This window comes from Mus musculus, chromosome 6, assembly GCF_000001635.26.
Source record: "Mus musculus strain C57BL/6J chromosome 6, GRCm38.p6 C57BL/6J".
NCBI classification, from domain to species: domain Eukaryota; kingdom Metazoa; phylum Chordata; class Mammalia; order Rodentia; family Muridae; genus Mus; species Mus musculus.
This window is the reverse complement of record NC_000072.6, coordinates 48,420,064-48,446,110: the sequence shown is the minus strand read 5'-3', so window position 1 is coordinate 48,446,110 and position 26,047 is coordinate 48,420,064. Positions and strand designations below refer to the sequence as shown.

The following is a 26,047-nucleotide window of genomic DNA, read 5'->3' as shown; positions in this document are numbered from 1 at the left end:
ATTGGTTCTTAATCCTCAGTCTCCGCGGTGAGACTTGGATCGCGTCCTCCGGTCTGGGTGGATCCTGGTGGAGAGTTTTTTGACCGATTCTCCCAATCTCTGCTGGCCAGACAGTCTCCCGCGGGACCGCGGCGCTACCACTTACTCGGCTGCCACTGGCGATTTTAAAGACAGCCATACACACATTGCTCTCCTCCCCAAACACGCCCCCTCCTCTCCCTACTCCCCCCAACTCTTCACTACTACCACCACCACCCCGTTCCGCGCTCCACCTTTCTCCAGCTCCTCCCTCCTAGGCTGTGAGCACCCTCCCTTCTAGCCCGAGTGCCCTTCCTTCTAGCCTCTTCTTCTCCTTCCTCTCCCCTCTGCCCTTCCTCGGTCCTAAGCTCCCACTTTCCATCTCCACACTCCGGGCATCTTGCCCTCAGACCGTCACCTGCACCCAAGCCCATTAGTGCACCCTCCCGCGGCAGGTCTCTCGAAGACCCTCCGCTTTAGCCTGTGCCCCGGAGCAGTGTTCCCGCTTCCCGGGTTCCTCCCCCCGATCACCCGCAACGCTGCCCCACACCCTCTCCCTCCGCGTCTTTCCTTCCCCTCCCCGCGAAGTTTCAGGGCTGTCAGTCCCGGAGTCTTTCGGGCAGCCCGCACCCAAGCTGCAGGCAGCCGGCGCCATTGTGCAAACGGCCGCCCGGGACCGGAGGCCCGAGCGCCTGGGTCCCCGAAGCGGGCCGCGGCACGTAGCCGCAGGAGCCCGCCAGGTAAGGACACCCGAGACTCCCGGGCAGGCGTCTCCCCCGCCACCCAAACGGAGCTTTACAAGCCCTGCCGACCCACGGCAGGTGACAACCCCGAGGGAAGGGGCGCGCAGACGCGAGTGTGGGGGAGGGGGGGGGTCAGACCAGGAGGGAAGGGAGTCAGGAGGGAGGGTCCTGGCGCAGATGGGGAGACTAGGAAACTGGAGGGGAGGGCAAGGACTCGGGGAGGCCCGGTGGGAGCAGGTGGGAAGAGGGCGGGAGGGGCCTGCGGGGAGGATCCCCAGGAGCGGGAGTAGGGTTCCTCGGGATAGAGGAAGGGTCCAGTGCGAAAGGGCAGGAAACGGGCTCAGGGATGGGGCTGGTCGGGAGCGAAGGACGCTGACAGGTGAGCCTAGAGCAGGGCAGGGGGCCGGGACCCGGAGTGACTCCGGAGCTCTAACAGGGGCGGGGATTGGGGGGAGTCTAGTCAGAAGGAAAACTCCGGAGAGGGCGTGAAGTCAGTGGGGAGCAGAAATGGGCAAGGGGGCTGCTGAGAGGGAGGTGTGTTGGGAAGAAAGGGGTATGGGGAGGGGCAGAACGAGGGAGTAGGTCCAGAGAATGTGGGGTTAGCTTGGATTCCCCCCCCCAAGATGGGGGGCGTGAGACCTGGAAGCTAGGGAGCGGACTAGGAGGGGGAGGGGAAGAACAAGGCTGGGGACCGGGAGGGGAGAGAAGCGGAGCCGGAGCTTGCAGGGTAGGCAGAGGGGGAAGGGAGGCGGGGGCCGCTGAGGGGGGAAGGAGAGCAGCGGGAGGGAGGGAAGCAGAGGGGAGGCTGGTGTGGGGGAGGGGGAGGGAACTGAGGAGAGGAAAGAAGGAAAAGAAACCCGAGTGGGGGAGGAGAGGGGAGGGGCAAGCGGATGGGGGAGAGCAGCTGAGAAGGGGAGGGCGGGAGTGGGGGGGGGGAGGAAGGAAAAGAGGAGGGGGAAGGAAGGGAGGGAGTGTGCAGCCTGGGGAGGGGGTGGCGTGCGGAGAACTAGGCGGGCGGGCACAGGAGGAAGGGGGAGGGGAGCGCTGCCCAAGACTGCTGGTAGAGGAGGGTCGGGAGAGGCCGTAGCTGCTGAGGGCCGACTCGAAGGGGGCCCCTGGGGGTTGACCCGACGGGTGCGCGCAAGGGAGGAGCCAAAGGGGCGGGGCAAGAGGAGGAGCCCCAAAAGGCTGCCAGATTTGGTGGGGAGAGAGGGCGGAAGGCAGCGAGAGGGGAGGGGCAGAGGGAAGGCTGCCAGGGAAGGGGGAGGGGAGCCTGCTAAAGGAGGGGCAGAGAACCGGTTGGAAGTGGAGCTGAGAAGTGCAAAAATCGGGGAGTGTCCTGGCCTGGTGTGGGGGTTGTTCTCGCCCGGTTAGTCCTATGGGGGTTGTGAGTCTTTGAGGTAGGGGTTTAGGGAGAGGAAGTCAGAGTCATTTACTACCTCTGCAATAGCCCTTGTTCACCTCCTCCCACCCCCGTATCCCTAAAGTGTTACTGGTCCTCCAGGGCTGGCTCTCATTTCACTAGCTACTGCCCTAGGGGCTGAAGGGTCCACGTGTAGCTTCCCTCTCCCCATCTTGGTCCAGAGAATTAAGTGGTCCCTGTACTTACCCTGGCAAAGACACAGTGGGTGGTGAGTGACTGCTGATGGTTTGGGGACGGTTTTGAAGACTTGACAGGTGGGGACCAGGGCTGATATCCATTGCCAAGCAGAGTTTGCAGGAGGCTCCATGTGATTGGGTATTCATCTTCAGAGGCCTCTGTTCCCTCACCTGTGCCTAGGGCTTCACTTTGGAGTTCTTGGGGATAGCTGAGACCTAGCTGGAGGCCATCAGGAAGAATCTGAACAGGGCTGTCTTTTTAGGGTCTGTGGCCTGATCACCTAGGAGAGCCACTCCTGGTGGCCATGAGAGAGACCCTGGAGGCCCTGAACTCCTTGGGTGAGTGGGGGACAAAGGAACCAGGAGGGTGGGAGTTCCTAGGCATCCGAAGTGTAGCAGTGTCGTCCCTCAGGGGTATACAACCCTGAGCCCCAAACCATGGCAGCCTGGAGAAGCAGACATCTTTTTAGGTCACCATTATGTATCTCAGTGACCAGACCAGGATGATAATACTAGATTGTATGTGTGCATGGGATTCACAGAGAACTGGAAGCTAAAAGCAAGCAAGCAAGCAAACAAACAAACAAAACTCATTGCACTTACATATTTATTTATTGTGTTTATTATGTCTACCTCATGTGTGGAGGTGAGAGAACTTTTTTTTTTTTGAGTTATCTGCTACCATGTGGGTTTTGAACCAAATGCAGATCGTTAGGCACAGAGCAAGTACCTTTACCCACTGAGGCATCTCCCCCACCCAGCACTGGAATTCTTCTTCTTCTTTTTTTTTTTTTTTCCCTATTTCAAACTACCCAATTTCTTTTCTTTTTTCTCCCCTCGATTAAAAGGGCCGAGCTTAATACCTGGCCAGACTGCTGGGGAGCTTGGGCAGTCCTTTATCCATACAGACAAGAGGTACCTTTCTCCCCAGACCGGCTGGGAAAATGCCCCATCGCTGGTACCAGTTCAATACTAGAAGCTTCACTTGAACTCATCCCTCTGCCTATAACAGGATTCTCAGTGGGACAGCCAGAGATGGCTCCCCAGAGTGAGCCCAGGGATGGGTTCAGTAATGCCCAGGAGAAGATGTCATCCAGAGGAGAGAGCACACTGCACTCCTGCTCAGGTAAGTGGGTACCATGGAGTGTGGCTCTGGAGGGAATATTCCTTCTTCCACAAGCTATCTGTTAAGCACCTACTCTGCTGGAAGCTATTCCGGACAGTTGTAAAACCTTAGGCACTAAATAGACCTAGGTCCTTCCCTGCGAGGAACTTAATCTTAGAATGGGCAGCAGTCAGCCAACAAGAAATGTAAGCATGCTAAAAATTGTAAGCCACCGTAGAAGACAGAAAGTGCTATAGGGGTGATAACAGCACAGTGAGAGGGACCAAGTGGCTGCAGGTGGGCCGAGGCAGGAATGCCTAAGGCGAGATCTAGCCTGGCTCCTTCCCATTCTCTTTCCTCACATGTTTTGCCTTGGAGCTTATAAAACACATAGTCCAGAAATTCCTTACAATTGTGGCTCCTGTCCACCCTTAGCACCTGCTCTGGCTATCTGGAATCTGCCTTTGCTGGTATGATGTAGAACAGAGATCTTTGGGAAGTTCAGGCTTGCCTTCTAGAACCAATGGGGTTTGCTTTTCATGTGTGATGTTTTTGGAGTCCTTGGGGCATCCTTTTCTCTTTTAGGGCATGAGACTCCTGGCCAGAAAGAAGGCATCCACACAGAACAAGCTGAAGCTCCTTGTATGGGCAGCCAGGCCAGTACCCCACAGAAGGCCGAACCTGCAGGCTCTGTCCCAGGTGAGTCTTCCTGATGCTCTGAGGATCAGGCTAAAGGACCAGGGACCAAACTAATTCCACGGCTTCTCTCTGAGGAGATAGCTGTGTTTCAGGCCCTCTCCCTTTTCCTCTGTAGTACTTCAGCGCTCACAAGGAGTTTCACATCTGTGGACAGTGGAATGGGAGAAGCAGGTACCAGAAGTGCATCTCCCTTCTGGAAGTCCCAACTCCCCTCATCATCCCCTCTCCCCCATTCATGTACGCTGTTGTTCTCTTGGATTATAATTGCCACAAAGATACAGGGTATTCATCAGTATGTTTGCTGCCGCTACCCTGCGTGCCCCTTTCCCCAAATCTTGCTGATCTTCATGATACCAAGGGCCCCCAATCTGTAGCACACACGTGTGTGCAAACATACACACAGAGACACACACACTTCTTCCATTCATCACCACTTGCTTGAATAGCATCACTGACTCAAGAAAGGTTTATTGAGTGCACACTGCACAGAGGTGTTGAGTATGGCAGGGAAAGACAGGGCACCTAGCTGCACAGCCCTTGCTCTGCACTAACCTGCTGAACGTTCTGGGGCGGGATGCTGTGTTCCCTCCAGGGGTCTTTTGTTCACCTGTCTTCAGGGTGACAGTAACATCATGGCTAGTGTGAAGCTTTGTGATGCTACATGCACACTGCCTAATCCCTAGTTGGCCTCAAACAAATGGCCATAGAGCTGATTTTAGAATTCAAGATGTCTGCCATCCAGAAGTTAAACCAGAGTTGGGCTGCTGTTACTATGAGGCAGGGCAAATAATTAAACCAACAATACATAGCCACAGGTTCATGGAAGCTAATATTAATGGTAATTGCTATAGGGGTTTATGGTAAAGGATCTTTATGTGCTAGGCATGTCAAAATGTTGCTTGGTGTGCTGCAATGTGAGAGGAACATGGATTTCAGCTGCTGTAAGTGGGGTGGAGGAGGGGACATTGTTGGCTGAGAAAGGACTTCCAGGCAGGAAGCAGGAAAGGTGATCTGTGACAGGTTGGGGAGCAGCAGAGTGAAGGACAAAGCTTCACACCTGCACGAAAAGGGGGGCCCCCTCGTGAAACCAGAAGCTGTTGCTGATTCTTGAGTAGAGGAGTGGCATGTAGAGGAGGGAAGTGACATCACGTCAGAGGCCAAGCAGACAGTGATATGGACCCAGTCGGTTAGAAACTGGGAGTGAATGTAATCTGTGTAATATGATCAAGGCTCAGGCTGTGACAGGCTTTCAGGGCCAGGCAGCGCTCAGATCTGTGGCTCAAATGTTCCCAGACAAGATTCACTGGGGGTGGGGGTGGGAGTGGGTGGGGTGGGGGAGGGGGAGGAGGGCTGTAAAGGAGGAGAACAGATTCCTCTGCATGCATGGATGCATTTTGTGAGGATTCCTTCGGAACTTGAATCTGCCCTTGGGCCGAGGCTCCCCGTGAGGCCTCACCCTGCTTCTCTCAGTGGCTGAACACTCGCCAGTCCCCCTGCCCCCGCCTGTAAACCCCAGTCTTGTCTTCTCTCCTGTAACTCTTCCTTCGATCCTGACAACTCCAGCTTCCTTCTTTCCCGGGGAGGTGGTGGTGGTCGGGGTCTCTGTGTCGCCTTGGCTGTCCTGGAACTTGTTCTGTAGACAAGGCTGGCCCAGAACTCAGATCCACCTGCTTCTGCCTCCCAAGTGCAGCTTCTCTCCCTCTCTCTCTCTCCCTCCCTCCTTCCTTCCCTCCCTCCCTCTCTCTTTCTTTCTAGACAAGGTTTCACTGTGTAGCCTTGGCTGTCCTGTAGACCAGGCTGGCCTCGAACTCAGAAATCCACCTGCCTGCCTCTGTCTCCCAAGTGCTGGGATTAAAGGCGTGCGCCACCTCGCCCTGCTTGCTTCTTTCTTAATGGGACTTCCCAGTCCTGTAGAGCAGGTGGAAGGGAGCTGAATAGTGATTCCAAAGGGATGGAGCAGTAGAGGGAGCATTTGAGAAGGCAGGACAGAGCACAGGGGTGCCCTGGCATTTAGGGAGGGAGCAGAGGGAGAGGCACCAAGGTTTCAAGGCCATCCTGCCTCCTATGGTTAAAGTTGGCTGGGAATAGGTCTGCAAAGGCCAGACATTTGTTGACACTATAGCCAGTTTGAAGGACACCCACCCAAGAAGGGCCAAGATGATAGCAGGCATCTTCCACAGGGAAGGAAGGTCAGAAGTATGCAGCAGCCCTGTTCTGGAGGGAGCAGGGGGAAGGGTGACTACTAAGGAGTCAAGGGAGGATTCCTGGGAGGGGTTGGGGGGGGAGGAGCTGGCCAGCCTGGGAGAAAAGCCCCCAGGGAGGCCAAGCTGGCCAGCAGCTTTGGCTGCATAGGGAACAGAAAGGATGAAAGGACTTTGGGGTTTACTGATTCCCAGGAAGCTTTGAATGGAGAAGTGAGTCTACTGGCAAATGGATGTACCCATGGATGGGCTTTCACACAATTCCTTTTTTTCCCCCTTGTGACTGCTCAGGGGAGGAATGGATGATTCGGAAGGTGAAGGTAGAGGATGAGGATCAGGAGGCAGAGGAGGAGGTGGAATGGCCCCAGCATCTCTCCTTCCTTCCCAGTCCTTTTCCCACTCCTGACTTGGGTCAGTTGGCTGTTACGTACAAACTGGAGCCAGGGACTCCGGGAGCACTAGGTGGAATCGCGCTGTCCGGGTGGGCCCCGATCCCTGAGAAGCCTTATGGCTGCGAGGAATGCGAGCGGCGTTTCCGGGATCAGCTAACTCTGCGGCTCCACCAGAGGTTGCACCGGGGTGAGGGTCCTTGTGCCTGCCCGGACTGTGGCCGCAGCTTCACGCAGCGTGCTCATATGCTCCTGCACCAACGCAGCCACCGCGGAGAGCGTCCCTTCCCGTGCTCAGAGTGCGACAAGCGCTTCAGCAAGAAGGCCCACCTGACCCGCCACCTGCGCACGCACACTGGCGAGCGTCCCTACCCGTGCGCTGAGTGCGGCAAACGCTTCAGCCAGAAGATTCACCTAGGCTCGCATCAGAAGACCCACACCGGAGAGCGGCCCTTCCCCTGCACCGAATGCGAGAAACGTTTCCGCAAGAAGACGCATCTGATCCGCCACCAGCGTATCCACACCGGCGAGAGGCCCTACCAGTGCACCCAGTGCACGCGCAGCTTCACACACAAGCAACACCTGGTGCGGCACCAGAGGGTGCACGATGCTGCTAGCCGCACCCGGTCCTCTCCAGACATTCCTGTTGCTCCCCATTCCCCCACCGCGTCTCTTACCCCGTCCCCTCCTGGGCCCAAGCCTTTCGCTTGTTCCCACTGCGGGCAGAGCTTCGGCTGGAAAAAGAACCTCGCTACGCACCAGAGTCTGCATCTCACCGAGGGTCGTCCTTTTGGGTGCGATGAATGTGCACTCGGCACCAACGTGGACCCCGCCGCCGAGCCCTCGGCCTGCACTCCCCATGCGCCTGACTGTGGACCGGGTTCGGGGCCCGCGGCACCCCAGCGCACCACCTCCAGCGAGCGCTCCTTCTTCTGCCCGGACTGCGGGCGAGGCTTTGCCCACGGGCAGCACCTGGCCCGCCACCGGCGGGTGCACACGGGCGAAAGGCCATTTGCCTGTGCTCAGTGTGGCCGCCGCTTCGGCTCACGACCCAATCTAGTCGCCCACTCCCGGGCCCATAGCGGCGCCAGACCTTTTGCCTGTGCGCAATGTGGCCGCCGCTTCAGTCGCAAATCTCACCTGGGCCGCCACCAGGCAGTGCACACTGGTAGTCGCCCCCACGCCTGCGCCGTCTGCGCCCGCTGCTTCAGCTCTAAAACCAACCTGGTCCGCCATCAGGCAATCCATACAGGTTCCCGCCCCTTTTCCTGCCCTCAGTGCGCCAAGAGCTTCAGCCGCAAGACCCATCTGGTGCGGCACCAACGCATCCATGGGGACGCGGCCCTCCCAGCCCCAGCCTCGAACCTCTCTGCTCCAGCCTGGTCCAATCCCTCCGAGGTGGTACCACCTCCAATCTTTTTCTAAGCGAAGTTCTGACCCTCATCCTGCCTTTCCTGACAGATTTGGGAGACTCATATCTGGAGACTTAGTGGGTTTTCAACATTCACACCTAAGTTGCTGCCAAAGCACCAGGACACTTGGGCCATTTCTTTAATTGTCCTTTCTTTAATGTTAGTTGAGAAGTCCAGAAAAACTTAGCTCTTGACAGTTGTGACAACACACAGAGACTATCCTTGCAGATACCACGCTGAGAAACAGACATTTATGGGGATCAGCCAGGTCAAGGGGAGATTGACTGAGCAAGAGACCTCTAAATAGAGGATAAGAATAGTTATTTATGTACTTGAAGTTCATTAAAGTTCAGATCTGAGGTTCTGGAGCTGTTAACTGAGCCACTGAAGGAAAACCTGACTCTTTATTCGCTGCCACTTCCATCCACAGGAAAAAGACCTTTTCTGTCAGTCCAGGGACGTAAACTTAGCTAGGTGGTTTTTCCCAACAAAGTGCAAGATGCACACAGGCCAAACAACTACCATGGTCCCGCAAGTGCGCGCGCGCGTGTGTGTGTGTGTGTGTGTGTGTGTGTGTGTGTGTGTGACAGAAATTTGGCTCAGAGGGAGTAGGTGAGGACCAGAGGGGACAGGCTGCTCTTGGGCGCTCCCAGGGGACCAGCACTGTTACTCTAGGTGCTGCTGCGGCTCCATACCACCTGTTTCCAGGCCTTCAAGAGGCTTCCCAGAAGCATCCTTACCTATCTCTGCCTAGGAGGTACAGAAGGAGGCAGTGCGTGAACAGGCCATAAAGGTTGTTTGTGTATCACTTTTCCCACCAGTTGTCTCCTTTTGAGGACTGCTTGAGCCTGCAGGCACTGCAACTGTACACCCCGCTGTGACTGAAGCACAGGGGCTGGGCTGCCTGACAGTGAAGGAGCAGTCAGGGCATGGGGTGTGAGTTTAGAGAGAACTATTTTGGGTTCAACCTCACAGAGGACTTGGAGGGAATCCTTTACTCTCCCGGAACTTCAATTTCTCATTAAAATGAGAGCTGGTGTTGATGAAAGCTGAGAGTACTTTCTATCCTATTGTTAGATTACTAACAACAAAAATACCCAAGGCAATGGTCTCCTGGGTGCTAAGCACTGGGAAGGATCAGGAGCCATCACAGCTTAAGTAGGTTTCCTGGTTTGTGTTACTGTTGCTGGGATAAAATACTGACCTTGGCTTTCCAAGGGTGGCTTTCACGTCTACATTGATGCCCCTGGAGTGATAGTCAACGTTTTCTTTGCTGTTCATTGTTGAACCAATAAAGTCTGTGAACCCTAAAGAAAAAAATACTGACCTTGAGCAGGAGAGAGTTATGTGTTTTATACTTTGAAGTCAGCGTCCATTATTCATGGAAGTCAGGGTAAGAACTGAAGCAGAGACCTATTGGCTTGTTTTCATCACTTGTTCAGTTTGTTTCCTTAAAATACAGGGACCACATGCCTAGGGGTGGCACTGCCTACAGAGGATGCCCCTCCCACATCAACCACTAATCAAAAAAAATGCCCCCACAGGCCAGTCTGATGGATTGTGTCAATTGAGGTTCCTTCTTGCCAGATGACTGTAGCTTTGTTAAGTTGGCAACAAAACAAAACCAACACATAGCCAACATAGTGGTCTCCTTGAGGGCAGGGTAGGGGCAAACAGGCCAAGCATAGTCAAGGGAGGCTGACAGGCTGCCACTTCTGAAGCCATGCCTGCAGAAAAGGCAGGGGAAATGTGGGTGGGAGGTTGAATGGAAGTAGGAGGCCCAAGTTGGGTCCAATCCAAGATCCAGAGAGCTGCAGTCCTCAACCCAAGCAAGGGAAGAGAAGAGAAGCTGGAACTGGCTTGAGAACCAAAAAGGCTGTGGGCACTCCAGTGTACAGTAGTTCCAACTGTGTCTAAGAGAGTGGGGTCAGCAGGGTTTAAGCAGGGTGAAAACGTGTTTATATTCCAACACTTTAGGAGGACTGGCTGGAGACTTGTGCATCAGTCACCCATCAGTCACGTGGTGGGGATCTTGGACTATGGATGCGTCCGAGGAGATGGAGAAGTGTTGAATTAAAAAAAAACACTAGTCAGATGGTACAGGACTTGCTAAGAAGCATGGTAGAACCACTGGGGCCTGACTTCTGCTTAGCTGGCTGACAGCAGCCTTCCCCTGAGAAGCGTCCACAGGTTGGGAGAGCATATTTGTGCTGGGAGAGCAGTCCTTTTGTAGCTTCTGAGGTTGACTTGTAGAAAGTACAGAGCTCAGGATAAGGCAAGCTGAAGACGGGTGGTCTGAGAACTATCTGCATTCTGGAAACTATTAGGTATTAGGTGCCTACCTTTCAGAGTGAGTATGGAGTGAAAAAGGGAAGCCTTGGACCAGGCGCTGGTGTGGAACACAAGCAATGAGGGAAGGATCTGAGAGAAAGCTGCAAAGACTAGTCCCCAGAGAATAGAGAAGACCCTGAGAGGAGGTGACAGGGATCCCTGGATAACACTTTCAGGAAGGAACAAGCAGCTGAAGGCTGGGGGGGGGTGGGGGGGCGGTGCGGGGGGAGGAGAGTACATGAACCCAGGGTCTTGTGCCAAGGCAATGGTATGCAGCATCTGGTTGGGTGAGTTCCAGTTGCAAAGGTGAACCACAAAAACAAAGTCCGGGAGCAGGAATGAGCAGGAGTGAGACCTGGGCATGGGTGAGGGACAGTGGGAAGCCACTTTCTCTGTAAGGCCAACGGCATGAATGTGTGTAAGGTTTTTTCCCTGGCTAAGAATGAGTGGGTGACTGTTGACAACTGTGGGCAGGGCTATAAAACAGCACTCCTACCGCTGCTCCCTGCCTGCTGCCCGCTATTGAAATCCCCACCACTCTGCTGCCCCAAAACATAGCTCAGCTTCCCTCTGAAGCTGCCCACCTGGCCTCTGGGGCACTGAGCTTGAAGGACCCGCTGAAAGGCTATTGCATGGACTGTTTGGCTCACACACATGACATTCACCCACTGCTTCCCCTCTCCAAACATTCTGTGATTCTTGTGTAAGAACAGCGTTTTGAGCCTTCAGCATTATTTGATGAGCGCTACCACGTGCCTGGGATTTCACATTCTCTTGAAGATTCACCACCTGGCAAATCTTTGTCCTTTGAGCTTGTTTGCAAATAGTTTGAAAGTCATTTAGTGTCAAGCCTAGCGGTCAAAACAAATGACAAATGCTCAGAACCAAGTGAGCAAGACTGACCAGCCAGTGTGGGGCTGTCAGCTCAGCCCCTCTGTGGGCTGAGGCGGGAGAATCAGAAGGGCAAAGCTAACCTGAGCTACAGAGTGAGTTCAAGCCTAGCTTGGAGAACCTAGTGACAGGTTGAGGTCAGGTGGGGGTTGGAGGGTACCTGGCAAGACGACTCAGCATGCCTGCTCTGAGCCTGCATTCCATCCACAGACCCACTGACTGCTCCAGGTTGTCCCCTGACCTCCACACATATGTTGTGGTATGCGTATGCACAAACTGAATAAAAAAAAATTTTTTTTTGAAAGGGAAAGTTCTGGGTTTGTAGCTTGGTGGCAGGCACTTGTCCGAAATACGCAAGTGGTCGATTCCTATGCCTCCTGTGCCCAGGATCTGAGTGAAAGGCAGGGCCTTTGAAGACTGCTACAAGGAGGAGCTCAAGATTCAGCCAGAGGTGTTCTTATTAAAATTAATACATACTTCTGTTTCTCCAGGTGGGACCCAAGTTGTGAGCCATCCCCAGTACTGGTATGCAAAAAAACAAAACAAAACAAAACCAAAAAACCTCTAAGAAGTAAAATGCAAATTATATGTATTTATTTATGTATGAATGTTTCATTGATGATGAGATGTTTCATGAATTAGCCAAAATGTATTTAGTTTTCCCCCAAATCCTGTTCCACAGAAAGATTATCTGTAGTAAACAGTTTTGAAGCAGACAGTTTGTAGTCCCAGTACGTGATACAGACATGTATAGCTCATGCTGCCTGCCTGTGAGGAACTTACAGTCTGACTGGAGATGAAACGTGAATGCCCACAGACAGAGGAGGAAGGCTCTGCATGTTCCTGCTGTTGCCCCTTCATCTGAAGGAGCTGGAGTCAGGGGAGGATCTGGTGTTTTCAACAAAACACGCAGCCCTCGCATTGCTTACCCTTGACAGCTGTTCAGATGCCCGGAACGCTGCTTCTCATCCACTTCTTCTCTCATTTTCTTCGACATGTTGCCTTGCTTGGGGAACAATCAGTGATCAAGAGACTATTTGGCAAGGGCAAGCAAAGTGAGTGGACGTTAGCAGCAGCTAATCTGCCAATCACGTGACCCACGACACAGGAATCTTGCTTGTGGCGGAGTGTCTGGTGTCTTCTTCCTCTGTCTGCAGGGTTGGACACTGAGAGCTGCTGGTCAGAGGGACCTGCCAAACATGCTGCAAATCTCAAGTCAGAGAGAGTCTAGGTGTGTCTCTGACCAGCTCAGACAAGCAAGTAGAGACTCTGGCATTTTAATCCTTTGAGCTTGCAAATCCACCCAGCCCTGTGCAAACATTGTAGGAAACAGAGCACAAGCCCTTGATCTCATGAATTTGATTCTTCAGATGTAAGGCAAGCTTTGTCCTGTGGATGGCACTTAATGCTGAGTGTTCTGGGAGATGGTAAAGAATTAAAAGTCATAGTCCCAGACTCACAAACTTGAACCTGAGCCAAAAGAGAAAGCTGGGGCCTAACAACATGCCCATCATTTACGGCTGGGCAGGCACAGGTATTACAACCTATTCATGACCAAGGGGCAGAGAAAGGACAGGGTGTAGGCTGGAGAAGTCAGGGGTGTTTCTGGAGAGGAGTGTGCCCTGGCCCAAGAAGAGGGCTAGGATCAGCCAAAAAGCCATTGTAAGGGGGAGCGTGGGCCACAGGAAACCAGTTTTACGTAACTAAGGCAGTGGTAAGACCTGCTTATCCCTCTCAGGGTAGGTTCAGAGAAATCCAACCTCTTCTGAAATGATTGATATTCTAGCTGATGGATATTGCCTTAGTTAGGGTTTATTGCTGTGATGAAACACCACGATCACAGCAAGGAGGAAAGGGTTTATTTGGCTTCTGCTTCCACATCACTGTTTATCATCAAAGGAAGTCAGGACAGGAACTCACACAGGGCAGGAACCTGGAGGCAGGGGTTAATGCAGAGGCCATGGAAGGGAGCTACTGGCTGGCTTGTTCTCCATGGCTTGCTCAGCCTGCTTTCTTGTAGAACCCAGGATGACCTATGAAGGCATGGCACCCACCATGGACTGGGCCCTCCCTCATTGATCACTAATTAAGAAAATGTCTTACAGCTGGATCTTATAGAGGGATTTTCTTAATTGAGGCTTCCTCTCTCTGATGACTCTAGCTTGTGTCAAGTTGACATAAAACTAGATAATATAGTTAGTAGTTACTAACCATTCATCGTTATATAAATGTCATACCATACTCCACATACATGTGGTCACTGGTGTCAGTTGAGAAAACAGTGACTCCATAGTCTCTCTCCATCTGGCAGCTTCCCACAACCAATGTTCTACTTTCTCTGACTTTGACCATTAAGATTCTCCCATAAGCTGAATCATTTAATATTTGTCTGGCTTATTTCTGTTAGTAAAAAATCCTCAAGGGTCATACATATGGTAGCACATACCAGAATTTCCTTTATAAACTCCTTTTTTTAAGAAAGTTAAATGCATTGTATGTGTACCACTGTGGGACAAGTGGACCGTGCCACCAGACAGAAGACCTGGTAAGGTTGAAGCAGGTTCAAAACCCTGGGAAGTCTCATAATTGAAAATGGCAGGCATTAGAACCAGCTCCCGGCCGGGGTCTATCTGTCCTAACACATAATGATATACCCCATTGAGAGGACTATGACAACCGGTCATGGTCATGTAGCATAAAAACCTAGAGTTCTCCATGCTAATGAGGTATCTAGATAGGCTTCAAGTGTTTAGCCAATGAGCTTCCCTTCCTGGGCATCTCTTCTTGCAAAAGGTATTTAATCCCTGGTTCACCCTGAGTAAGATGAATGCATTCACATCCTCCATAAATAAAGTAGTTTGGACAAGCAAGGACCCTCTTCTTCATCAAGGATCCCCAAGGGAAGGAGGAGGGTCTGCCTCATAAAGAGCCACCACCTAAACCCCCTGGAGAAGGCCTCTCTTCTAGCCCCTTCCTACTTTCTCAGCATTCACTTGAAGCCAGTCCTGATTTCCTGTCTGGTGCATAGGGGAAGCACAGACCCTCAGACCCCTGTTCCCAACTCCTCTCGGGTCCAGAGGTATCTGGGTACACAGGAGGCTGGGAACCACCCTTCTCAGCTCCTCGCTGTCCCCAGGCGTCTGGGAACACAGGAGATTGAGAACTACAGCATCTGTCCCAGCCCCTGCTGTTTCTCACCTGGAAAAACACAGGTTGGAAGCCCTTATCTTGGATTGTGCTCTGCCTTACCTGAGGAACACACTGGTGGCACTCTGGCATCCCAGTGGTGAGACAGACACGAATACCACAGTACTTGAGGAAGTCTGTTCTCTCCTTTCACCATGTGGGTCGTAAGTATCACACAGCAAGTACCTTAACCTACTGGGCCATCTTACAGGGACAACATTCCTTTCATTTTATTTTATTTTATTTTATTTTATTTTATTTCTAGTCTTTTAATATGAGTTTGAACACCGTTTTCTTCCTTTTAAAGGCTGAATAATATTTCACTGTGTGTCTACAGTTTTGTTTCTCTATTCACCTCATTGGTACAGGTTGTTTCTACCCAATGGCTCTTGTGAATGATGCTGTACCCCGTTGTAGAGAGCATCTTTACATTCCTGGGCTCTGTAAACTTGAATTCATAGATGGTCCCAGCAGCTGAATATGTAAGAGGTGACTGGAGAAAAGAATAAAAAGGGATGGATTCTGCCTGGATGGTCGGGAGGCATCTCTGAGAAGATGAATCAAGTTGACAGGAATATCATCAGTGTTGTGGTCTGGGCCTCCAGCCATCCGGGCAGCATGGTTCTACACACCCAGAGTATTCACCGTCTGTCTCCTGGGAAAGAAAAGAAGAGGAGAGCATCTCCCCCATGCCCAAGATTATGAAAACTGCCATAGCAAGGAATGCACTGCATTTGGGTCTCAGTGGCAAACGTTCCAGGAGCCACTGACAGTTTCAAAGACATGCTACTGCAGTCTATGATGAACTGTGGAAGACACAATTTAAAACATCCAGCAATGAACAGGCTGGATAAAGCCCAGTTTTCATGGAAAGAATATTGTAGGACATGCTGAATAAAGGCACTTCGGAGAGGAAACAAGTGTCCCAGCAGATGACCCAAAGGGAGACCAGCTGTGTGACAGGCAGGACTTAGAGAATGCATGAGGGTGGGGGAAGACCCCCAGGATGCTTTGCATCAGACAGGTGACACCATCCAGGCCCTGCCTCATACTTAGCCTGGTATCTGAGAGCCACTTGGGAATTTTCCAGTCTTTTAATGTTGCCTTCTTCTGCCCCTACCATCCATACCCACCTTCACACACAAAGTGGGGGATAGTCTGTTCCCAGAACCCTTCACCAAAGGTGCCATACTCCTTTCTGTAGTCTTGTTACTAGAGTACCAGGGTTTAGGAGGCACCAAATGACAAAGCAGCTCCTGTCTTGTTGTTGGTTTGGAGGTTGTAAGACTGAGGCCGAGGTGCTGGCAGGACCTCAAGCCCTCCGCTTGGAGCAAAGGATGGAGATGCTGGTCTCTGCCTCTATCCTAGCTGCCCCTTCACTGGTGGATGCTTCTCCATCTCTCCTTCTGACCTCATACGACTTCCCAAGCCATCATTCTGTGGGCATCTGTGTCTTCTCATCTTAAGGACACAGATCCTATTTGATTAGTCCCAATCTAATGGCTTCATCTTAATTTGATTACCTTTACAAAGGCACAAATACATGGCTAGATACATGGCCACAGAGCTGTAGGAAAGCCTGGAATGAAGGCTTCAGGTGCCTGGAGCCTGGGAGCTGGCTCTGGAGGTCATATCACTCAAAACAGCTGCTGCAGGGCAGAAGGACATTTTTGCCTGTACAAGTGATTTTGCTTGCTTTATTTTTGAGACGGGGTCTCACTATGTAGCCCTGGCTTACCCAGAACTCACTATGTAAACTAGGCTGTCTTCCATCTCAGAAAGATCCACCTGCCTCAGCCTTCATCTAGGAGAGACTTCATTTCAGCTCTGAGGCCATGTATCTGGAAATTGTGTCTTTGCAAAGGCAATCAAACTAATTCATTCCACCAATTTCTGGGTGGAACGAAAGGTGCGTGCCACCATACCTAGCCTTTGCTGACAATTTTACGAACCCCAGGGGCCTCAGACAGACTCTTCCTCTGTTCTCTAGGGGAACTCTCTTATGTTTACGTACTTATTGACCCTTGGGATTTAGCTGGCGACAAAGCAGGGTTGGAGACCATTACACTCTTCTATGGATGAACAGTATCTTGTGCTTTCTGGAGCAGCCATTGTGGGAGGGGCTGGAGGAGTGTCTCTAGGGAAGAGCTGTGGGACCCTCCCTGGGGAGAGGTGGGAGTGCATGACAAGAGCCAGAGGGGTGGAACAGTGGCCAGATGTGGGAGGTGAAGGTCCCAAGAAGCTGAAGATTCGAGCTGCTAGATCTGTACAGGCTGCATAGGAGACAGGGGGAGCAGATTAAGCCAACTACCCAACTGAAGACAGAGCCTTTAGGTTTGGGATTAGGGCAGCCTCGGGGCAGGGGACCTTCCTGGTCAACTACAGGACACTGGTTTATGTAACAGGTTTATGTAATACTGTTATGTAATGTCATTAGAGGCATTGCAAATTGTATTCTACTTGAGGCTCTGCAGAAGCCAGACCAGGGATCCCTTCCAACCCTGCAAGACAGGCCCTGGGGGGTCTGAGCCCTCTTTCTCTACCAGGATTTCTGTCCAGGACTCCCTTCCCATGGTCTTCAGGGTCTTCCTACAGGATATGGATTTTAGACAGATGAGGCCAACTCCATCCTGAGGATCCCTGGGATCTTTCCTCTGCAGAACAACCCACAGGCCCACTCAGATGCCTCCCCTCCCCCAACCCTTACATTTGTACTCCCAATGCTGTCACCCTGGGAATGTTCTAGAACATGGGTCTCTAAACTTTTGTGGACCACTATATATTTTTAAATGTTTATTAATTATGCATTAATTAATCACAATTAATGCATAATAATTGTACATACTGTTGGTGTGGGTGGTTCACTGCTCTGCATTCAGTTCCACGGGGCTCAGCTTCCTCACGTGAGAGAAAATGTGCAGCAGTGCCCTTCTGTTTCCATTCCTTTTACTCAACGCCTTTCAGTAGCAAATGGCAGTACTTCACTTCTCCTTGAGGCTGCATAATATTCCCTGTGTACATAGACTACATGTTCCTTACCCACGATTCAGTCAGTGGGCACCTACGCTTTTTTTTTTTTAAATATGGTGCCATGATAAACATGGATGCTTCTTTCAAAATAACGTGTTGAAATAAGATTGTATATAAATTCAGAGCCCATTATCCACTCTTAATCATATCCATGTGCCCTCATGGGTTCTCAGGGCTGTTGAAAGAATCTCTGTTCTCATGCTACGTACAAGACAATTTGGGCTTAGAGAAGGTGAGATGATTCCACAGGGCCGCAGGTGGGAGGAAGGGCATGATGAGCCCACAGTGTGGTAGCACAGGCGCTGTTTACAGGTTTCTGGCTCCCAATGTGACCTGTGCCTACCACAACAGAGCCTAAAAGGAATATTCTGGAACAGGTGGGTGTGCACAAGTTTCTGCCTGATACCATTGAGACTGCTCAGTGAATGGTCTCTTGCTTGTTCTCTGCTTCTTCTCTACCAGGACACATGGTATAAGAGGACAGGGGTTATGAAAGGAGAAAGAAATATCTCGTTTGACTCATTCATTTTCACCTGGAGAGGGACCTTGGTGTGTCTGGATGCTGTTGGAATACTAACCTTTTATGTTCTAAGAGGCTCTGATGAAGTTCTGTTTCTGTCCTGGCAGGAGACCACATGAAGTTCCACTGTTCTCTGAGGAGGAAACATCTCATGTCTCCTGATGCCTGCTCTTCAGTTTCTGTCTAGCTGAGACACCACAAATGATTGCCCTCTTCGTTTTGAATTGCTATAAAAGCATGCCTGGGTCTGAGTAATTTATAATAAATGCAAATGTATTTGGCTCATGGTTCTGTAGACCGAATGTCCTTTAGCCCAGTTAAATTTATATAAAATGTTGATTGTCACAGCAGCTCAACTTAACTAGTGAAGACAAAAAAGCAAATGTTGATTCAATAAATCCATGGGAAGGCTTGTTTGGCAAAGCAGGATGGAATGAGAGGTTTATGAGGTGGTTCCCATGGGAGAACAAGAAGCAAGCAAGCTAGAAGGAAAGAAAAGGCATCTGAGTGATACAGTGACTCCGTGAAAAGTAAGTCGGGGATCAGAGGACAGAGTCATGTAGGTGGGGTCTCACACCTCTATGCACAAAGTCTCAGCAGGGAGCTCTGAGGCAAAGATGGCTTGTCAGATGAGTCTCACGAAGGGGCACCAAGCCTAGTCCTCTGTTATGCTCAGATAGGGCTGGTACTCCTTAGGAAGAGCACGGCCTGCGCTGATGAATCCTGAATGAAGACCAGTGACTGCAGACAACCAGCCACGGCTTTCTTGAACAGAGCAGCTCAGGGTTTAGATGAGAAATTCAAGGGTGACATCGCCAATTCCCACAGGAATGTAGACCTCTGACTCAGCCTTGGGAATACCAAGAATCTGTGGTTACTTCATTTAATCCCAAGATACCCTCCATCTCTCTTCCCACTTTATTCTTGGGTCAGTTCTCACTGAAGACCAGCTTCTCCATGTGATAAAAAAATATGGTCAATAACAGCTCTCAGGATTTGCTGGTTATGAGGTGTTATGACTTTTGCTAACCAAGAGAGTAATGTACATACTCCATGATTTAAAGTTCCTGACCTTGAAGAAGGTATTTCAGCTGTTCTCTGTCTCTGACTCTCTGACTCTGTCTCTCTGTCTCTCTCTCTCTGCCTGTCTCTCTGTCTGTCTCTCTGTCTCTCTCTCTCATTTCTTTTTGAGATAGGGTCTCTTTGTCTGTAGCCCTGACTGTCCTGGAACTCACTCTGTAGACCAGGGTGGCCTGGAATTCACAAAGATCCACCTACTTCTGCCTCCCAAGTACTGCGATTAAAGGTGTGTGCCACCAGCACCTGGCCCAGGGACTTCCTTTTGGACCACTCAGCAGATACCACACAGGAACATGATGCTATTGGCCTTGCTGGTGAAGCAGGAAGAATAAAGGGCTTCTTTTTCCTGAAGAAGAGTGCCACAGGGCAAGTAATAATTCCATGTCTAGTTCAGGCATGGTGGTACATGCCTCTAATCCCAGCACTTTGGAGGCAGAGGCAGGTAAATCTTTTTCAGTTTGAGACCAGTCTGGTTTATATAGTGAGTTCCAGGTCAGCCAGGGACACTCAGTGATACCTTGTCTCAAAAAAAAATTACATATCTATTTTAAATAGTCAACACATCTTCTCTACTTCCTTACTTCCATTTGTCACTAACCCACTTACAGTCTAACCTCCTGCTTTCATTCTTCTATTGAAGCAACCTCTGAAATAACAACCTATGGTTTAATGATTAGTAAATCTGACTGTCCCCAGGCTAAGCAGCTCCAATTTCCTTCTCTGAAAAATAAGGATAAAACAACACTTTACTGGGTTGGTGCTGGAACGAAATAAAAAAATACAAAATGATGAGATAATATAACAGAGGGCCTAGAACATTCTGGATGTATTTCTTAGCTAAATTTGATATAAAAAATCAGACAATAAAACCACTAAATCGTAATTCACCAAACCGATCAAGAGCTAGTCCCATATCTTCAATGCAAGCCCTTATTAAACACCCCTATTGAGGCTAGCACACAGTAGGCCTTGATCAATAGGACTGGTGAGATGGCTCAGTGAGCAAGGTGCTTTCTGTGGAAGCATGCAGACCAGAGTTCAGATCCGCAGCACTCGTGTAAAAGCTAGGTTGTGGCAGTGTGCATTTGTGACCCCAGTGCTGGGGTGAGTTGGAAGTACACACAGCCTAGCAGCTTGCTGGCCAGCCAGACTATCCAAAATGGTGAGCTCCAGATTTAGTGAGAGATCATGCCTCAAAAAATAAAGTAGAAAGCAGTAGAAACAGGCATCTTGTTGTTGGCCTCTGACCTTCCTCATGTGCACACACAGGCAAGCACACCCTTACACACACATACACAAAGCACACTCCAGTGTGAGCATGTCTGTGACTTGGCCTCTAAGCAATAGTTATGACAGTGCTGATGGAGGTCACTGCACGTAATACAGGGCGAATTTACCAGCAAAGCTTCTCTCTGCAGGCCTGATAAGCAAGTGTTGTACTTAGGAGCCTGTGGCAGAGAACCTTGGGTGCTCTTCTAGCTAGGACCGGAGAATGGCTTTTTAGTTGAGCTATTAAAAATCTGGGACCTCTCCCCTCAGTCCTATAGCCCAAAAGATATGAAATCTGCCAACATATAGCCAGAATATTTTATGGTCTCTGCTATATTATCACCCTTTTGCATTAAATGCCTGTAACTTTAGCTCCAGGAGATCTGATGTCCTCTTCTGTCCTCCAAGGGCACCTGCACTCAGACAGCAGACAGACAGACAAACAGACAGACAGACAGACACACACACACACACACCCCTGCTCTTTGGGGAAAATGTGGGAAAGGGAAGGATAAAGAAGAAAATTAAAATGCCTTAGCATGCCCCTCATGATTTGTTTGTTGTATGCTTTCTCTGTACAGTGCACATCTACAAGCTTACTACTCCGGCAGGCTGGTAAAGTGACCGAGGCTTTAAGTGCTCAGGGGCTTGTTGGGACTCACATGCCCTAGGTCACAAGGCCTCATCTTCTTTGAGTTTGAGGCATCCTTTCAGGCAGAACTTTGTCAGCATACTACAAGAGATTTTATGATTTGAAAAAGTTATGTGAGTCTGGAAAAGCCAAGCATAATCACAATTATACTTAAAACATGTCTCAGCAAGTCCAGAAAGCTATGCTGCTACTAGCTGTTTATTTGATGTCCTTTCCTTTTGGTGTCACAACTTAAAAAGAACGACTTTCAGCCGGGCATTGGTGGCACATGCCTTTAATCCCAGCATTCAGGAGGCAGAGGCAGAGGCAGGTGGATTTCTGAGTTTGAGGCCAGCCTGGTCTATAGAGTGAGTTCCAGGACAGCCAGGGCTACACAGAGAAACCCTGTCTTGAAAAAACAAAACAAAACAAAATAAAAAGATCGACTTTCAGACAACATTATATTAAATTCTTATAACAAACTTGGTGTATTTTTCAGCAGCATCCCTTTGTCTCTCACATGACTTTTGATGTGTCATTTGCACTTCTGCTTTGCAGTGACTGGTCACTTACCTGACTCAGTAGCCCACAATCCATTCTTAAAACAATACTACCTGATACTTACTAGACACTATGAGCGTGCACTTTAGTGTATGCATGGTGTAGTGGTTTGAATGAGAAGATTCCTCATCACTCTTATGTTTGAACACTTGGTCTCCAGCTGGTGGCGCTGTTTGGGGAGGTTTTGGAGGTACGATGTTGTTGGAAGAAGTTACTGGAGGCTGACTTTGAGAGTTCAAAGCCTCCTGCCACTTCCAGTTAGCCCTCTCTCTGCTTCGTGCTTGCCATTGAAGATGTGAGCTCTCAGCTTCCCTACCATGCCTGTTGCTTGGTGCTGGGCCTCCCCATAATGATGAATTCTTACGTTTTTGAAACTGTAAGCTTAAATAAACTCTGTGTTCTAAAGGTTATCTTGGTCATGGTGTAAATTGAAGATGAGACAGGCATTTGCTTAGCCTGGGGCAGTCAGATTTACAGATATTGGTTTTGGTGGTGTTTTATCACAGCAACAGAAAAATAACTAATGCACATAGGAAGATTCATGAGTATAACAGAAGTGTATGTGACTGTGTGTTTGAAGGATATGTCCACACAACTAACCAAAGACCAGATGGATACAGAACTAACTTGTCATGTGTGTGAACTTTAGCATTACCTGTTTGTCTTACATATTAGTTCACAGGCATCTCCTTCAAAAGCAGAGCAGAGGAAATGCTTTCCCTATGACCATTCTCTTGTACCTACTTGTAACTTCTGAATATAAAAAGGTCACTGCAGATGGGCATGGTGGGGCAGGCTTCTAATTCCAGCACTTGGCAAGTCATCTCTGTAGTTTGAGGCCATCTGGTTTTCATGGGGAGTTCCAGTTCCAGGGCAGGTCTACAGAATAATATCCCAAGGGGGGGTGGGGGAGCACAGCAAAGATGGATAGGCCCAATTAAGAGAGCACTATGTGGAGAGAATCAAGGCAGGAGGAACACTGCCATTAGAGGCATGCCCATGCTTCGGTGACTTCACTTTTGAAAGGAGCTGATGGAGGGCAGCCTGCTGAGCGGTTCTCATGTCTGGAGCGGCTTAGGTGTTGGCAACAGAACTTTGATTAGGCTGTCTCTGTTCACAGGAAGGAGCAAGAGCATGAAATCTGACTCCCAGAGGAGACCCACATTTAACTATGTCAGATGTAATCAAGCTTTCGAAGCTCTCAGAGAGAGGACTTTGACTAGAGAGGAAAGTGGACTTACTGGTAGAGCAGCCAACATAGACGATGAGGACACGGAGGAAGAGATCCATGGAAAGGCACCAAGACCCCACCTTGGGAGCCTAGAGATTCAAGGGACCTAGCCCAGGACTGTGAAGGCTCTCTGGGGCACTGGTATAGGAAACTCCATTTTCCCAGAGAGCTACCCACCTTGTGTGGAGCTGAGCTGAGCTGGGTCCCACAATGCTGTGTTAAAGGATCCATGAGATGCTGGAGAACATTAAATGTCTCAAGTTACAACACTGCATGTCGTAATTCTGGCTCTCAGGAAGCTGAGGCAGAAGATTAACAAGTTTGAGACCAATTGAAGCTATATAGTGAAAACACTGTCTGAAGATAGAAATTTCTATCTCACTTTTCATGGAAGAGGGACTTTTGCCTAAATTTTTTCCTGTTTTCTGGGTGTTGGGGGTAGGGTAGGGTGTAGGTGTGGGGTGGGGTAGGGGCATGGAAATGAATAGAGCAATCTTCTAGGTGATAGCACCTGATGGCTGGCACACTTAGCGTGTGTGAATTTCCCCACAGAGGCCTCCTGTGAGTTCACTCAGGATACCCTGCAATGCCTTTGGGTCACTGTAGGTGCAGAAGAGCAAAGGCCTCTTGGGAAGGCTGGACCACTGTGGTTTCAGTTTGCATCCTTGCCAGATTTAATAGAAGTGTCTTCATCAAGAGTCGTGGGTTCCAGCCCATCTACACTTTCCCTCTCTATGCTCAAAATATTCCATGCCTAATTAATGTCCTGACTGCCCTGCTGGCATCTGCTACAGACCCTGAAGACTTTCAGTTCTTCAAGGATCAGTGTTGGTCCACCTCTTTTTTGCTCTCTCCCTCCTTCCCTCCCTCCCTCTTTTTGACATGCTGTCTCATAAAGTCTAGGTTAGCTTGAACTTTCTATGTAACTGAGGTTGGCCTTGAACTCTTGTCTCACCTCAGAAGTGCTGGGTTTACAGCTATGTGTCATTATGCCCAGCTTTTCTTTTTTTTTTTTTTTAATTATTTTTAACTTTTTATGTGTTTGAGTGTTTGCCTGTATGTATGTTTGTGCACCACATGCAAGTCTTATGGGGCTAGAAGAGGGTGTTGAACCCGCTGCAACTGCAGTTATAGATGGTTGTGATCTGCTATGTGGGTACTGGGAATCAAACCTAGGTTCTCTGCAATAACAATAAATATTCTTAACCACTGAGACATCTTTCCAACCTCTCTCTCTCTCTCTCTCTCTCTCTCTCTCTCTCTCTCTCTCTCTCTCCCCCTCTCTCTCTCCCCCTCTCTCTCTCCCTCTCTCTCTCTCTCTCTCTCTCTCTCTCTCTCTCTCTCTCTCTCTCTCTCTCTCTCTCAGATTTGTTTATTATGAGTATACTATAGCTTCTTCAGACACCCCAGAAGAGGGCATCAAATCTCATTATGAATGGTTGTGAGCCACCATATGGTTGCTGGGATTTGAACTCAGGACCTTTGGAAGAGCAGTCAATGCTCTTAATCACTGAGCCATCTCTCTAGCCGTCCTCTCCTCCCCTCTCCCTCTCCCTCTTCCTCTCCTCTCCTCTCCCCCTCCCCTCCTCTCCCCTCCTCTCCCCTTCCCCTCCCCTCCTCTCCTCTCCCCTCCCCTCCCCTCCCCTCTCTCTAGAAAAAGGGTTTTGCTTAACAAATTCACTATTTCTCTTATTTGGATGCATTTGGTTGATTTTAAATGCTTATTGTTGGGGCCCAAGAGATGACTCAGCAATTAAAAACACTATTTGATCTTGCAGAGGACTGAATTTGATTTCTAGCACTCACATTAGGCAGCTAATGCAGTAACTGCTTCCCAGGGATCCTAGACCCCCTAGCCTCTGAGGGCACCTGCATGCACCTGGTGCACATAAACTCACACAGGCACGTATACATAAAAATAAGCAAAATATTTACTGTGCCCATGTTGTGACCAGCACTGTGGAAGCAGCAGCTGAGGGATTGGCACTGGACAAAGTTGCACGTAGGGAACACAGAGAATAACAAAAGGAGTAAATACAATAGCAGCTTGCCAGCTGATGCTTCCAAGGAAAATCCAGCTGGGGAGGGGTAAGGAGGGTTGTGGGCCACATTACAGTTTTTAATAGAGTGGTCAGGAAGGTCATAACTGAGGTGACATTTGTGTTTAGGGACAATGCATGTTTCAGTGGAACAAATGAATAAGGGCAAAAGTTTCTAAAGGTTGTTTCCCTACCTTTCCTTTTAGGTTTTGAGACAGGGTCTCACTGTAAGCCTGGCCAGTGTGGAACTCACTATGTTCTAGACCAGGCTGGCCTAGACCTAGTCTTGAGGTATGCATTAGCACACCAGCTTGAAATGACCATCCTAGTTTAGCTGCCTGTGTGCCTCGCTGCTGGAGTGCCTGAGCACTGCCAGCAAGCCTCTCAGGGGAGGCAGAACACAGACCATAATAAGGGTCCCAGCACGTTTCCTGGGGTGAGAAACAGGAGGGGGCTGGGACAGATGCTGTGGTTTCCTGTGGTTCTCAGTCTCCTGTGTACTCAGAGGCCACTGGGACTTGAGAATAGGGATGAGGATCCACACTTCCCCTCAGGGCATTTATATGCCAGACAGGAAGGGAAAGGCAGAGTCTGGGGACAGGGTGGAATCCAGTTTGTTTCTGAGTGTGAAGTGGCACGTTCCAGATCAGGCAGATGGGCAAGGAGCTGGCCCCATACCTGCTGGTCTCAATTCTGAGATTCCCTGGGATTTGGGTCTGCTCAACCTTACCAGTTCTTCTTTCTGGTGGCACAGTCCACTTGCCCCACATATCCTTTCTGTAGCTACTAATCATGTCCGGGTTTTTCTTTTATTTTTCCTTTAGTCTATGATAGTGGTGGGCTGCCACTGGTGATTTTCAGATGTTAAGATTAGTTTGAGATCTCATAGACAGACAGACCCGAGGTAATCATGACCTTGTTTGTTCTTCTAATGTATGACTGGTTGTTGGTACTCTGATGCGGATCTTGGCTTCCATGGACTCTGAGGCTGGTGGGATGCCCTTGGATTGTCAGCAAGTTGAGGTAGTCTCATATTGAACTGGTGCCCAAAGTACCACTTCTCTGGAGCATTTTGGTTATTCCTACTCCTTAGTTAGCCCATGAGGTCCTTG

The 26,047-nt window shown here is 50.0% G+C and overlaps 1 protein-coding gene and 1 long non-coding RNA gene across 21 annotated transcripts; one reads left to right on the top strand and one right to left on the bottom strand.

Annotated features, from left to right (window-relative positions):
* The first annotated feature begins 118 nt into the window (after window positions 1-118).
* Window positions 119-18,419, top strand: Zfp467 (zinc finger protein 467). Of its 20 annotated transcripts, none has more exons than XM_006506547.3 (5): window positions 119-758; window positions 2,624-2,699; window positions 3,373-3,486; window positions 4,051-4,164; window positions 6,754-9,498. In XM_006506547.3, exon 5 carries the CDS (start codon window positions 7,001-7,003, stop codon window positions 8,177-8,179), a length of 1,179 nt encoding a protein of 392 aa, XP_006506610.1. In that variant the 5' UTR covers window positions 119-758; window positions 2,624-2,699; window positions 3,373-3,486; window positions 4,051-4,164; window positions 6,754-7,000; the 3' UTR covers window positions 8,180-9,498. The 20 variants fall into 20 exon arrangements, with proteins under 20 accessions (XP_006506610.1, XP_006506609.1, XP_006506607.1 ...); NM_001085417.1 differs by lacking the exon at window positions 6,754-9,498 and adding an exon at window positions 18,232-18,419 and having other exon boundaries at window positions 286-758; NM_001355746.1 differs by having other exon boundaries at window positions 286-758.
* Window positions 18,420-18,548: 129 nt separating this feature from the next.
* Window positions 18,549-23,753, bottom strand: Gm38803. The gene is made up of 2 exons (XR_869051.1): window positions 23,074-23,753; window positions 18,549-18,974 (listed from the first exon to the last, which is right to left on the bottom strand). It is a non-coding gene; the product is annotated as a predicted gene, 38803 (long non-coding RNA).
* Between the last annotated feature and the right edge of the window lie 2,294 nt (window positions 23,754-26,047).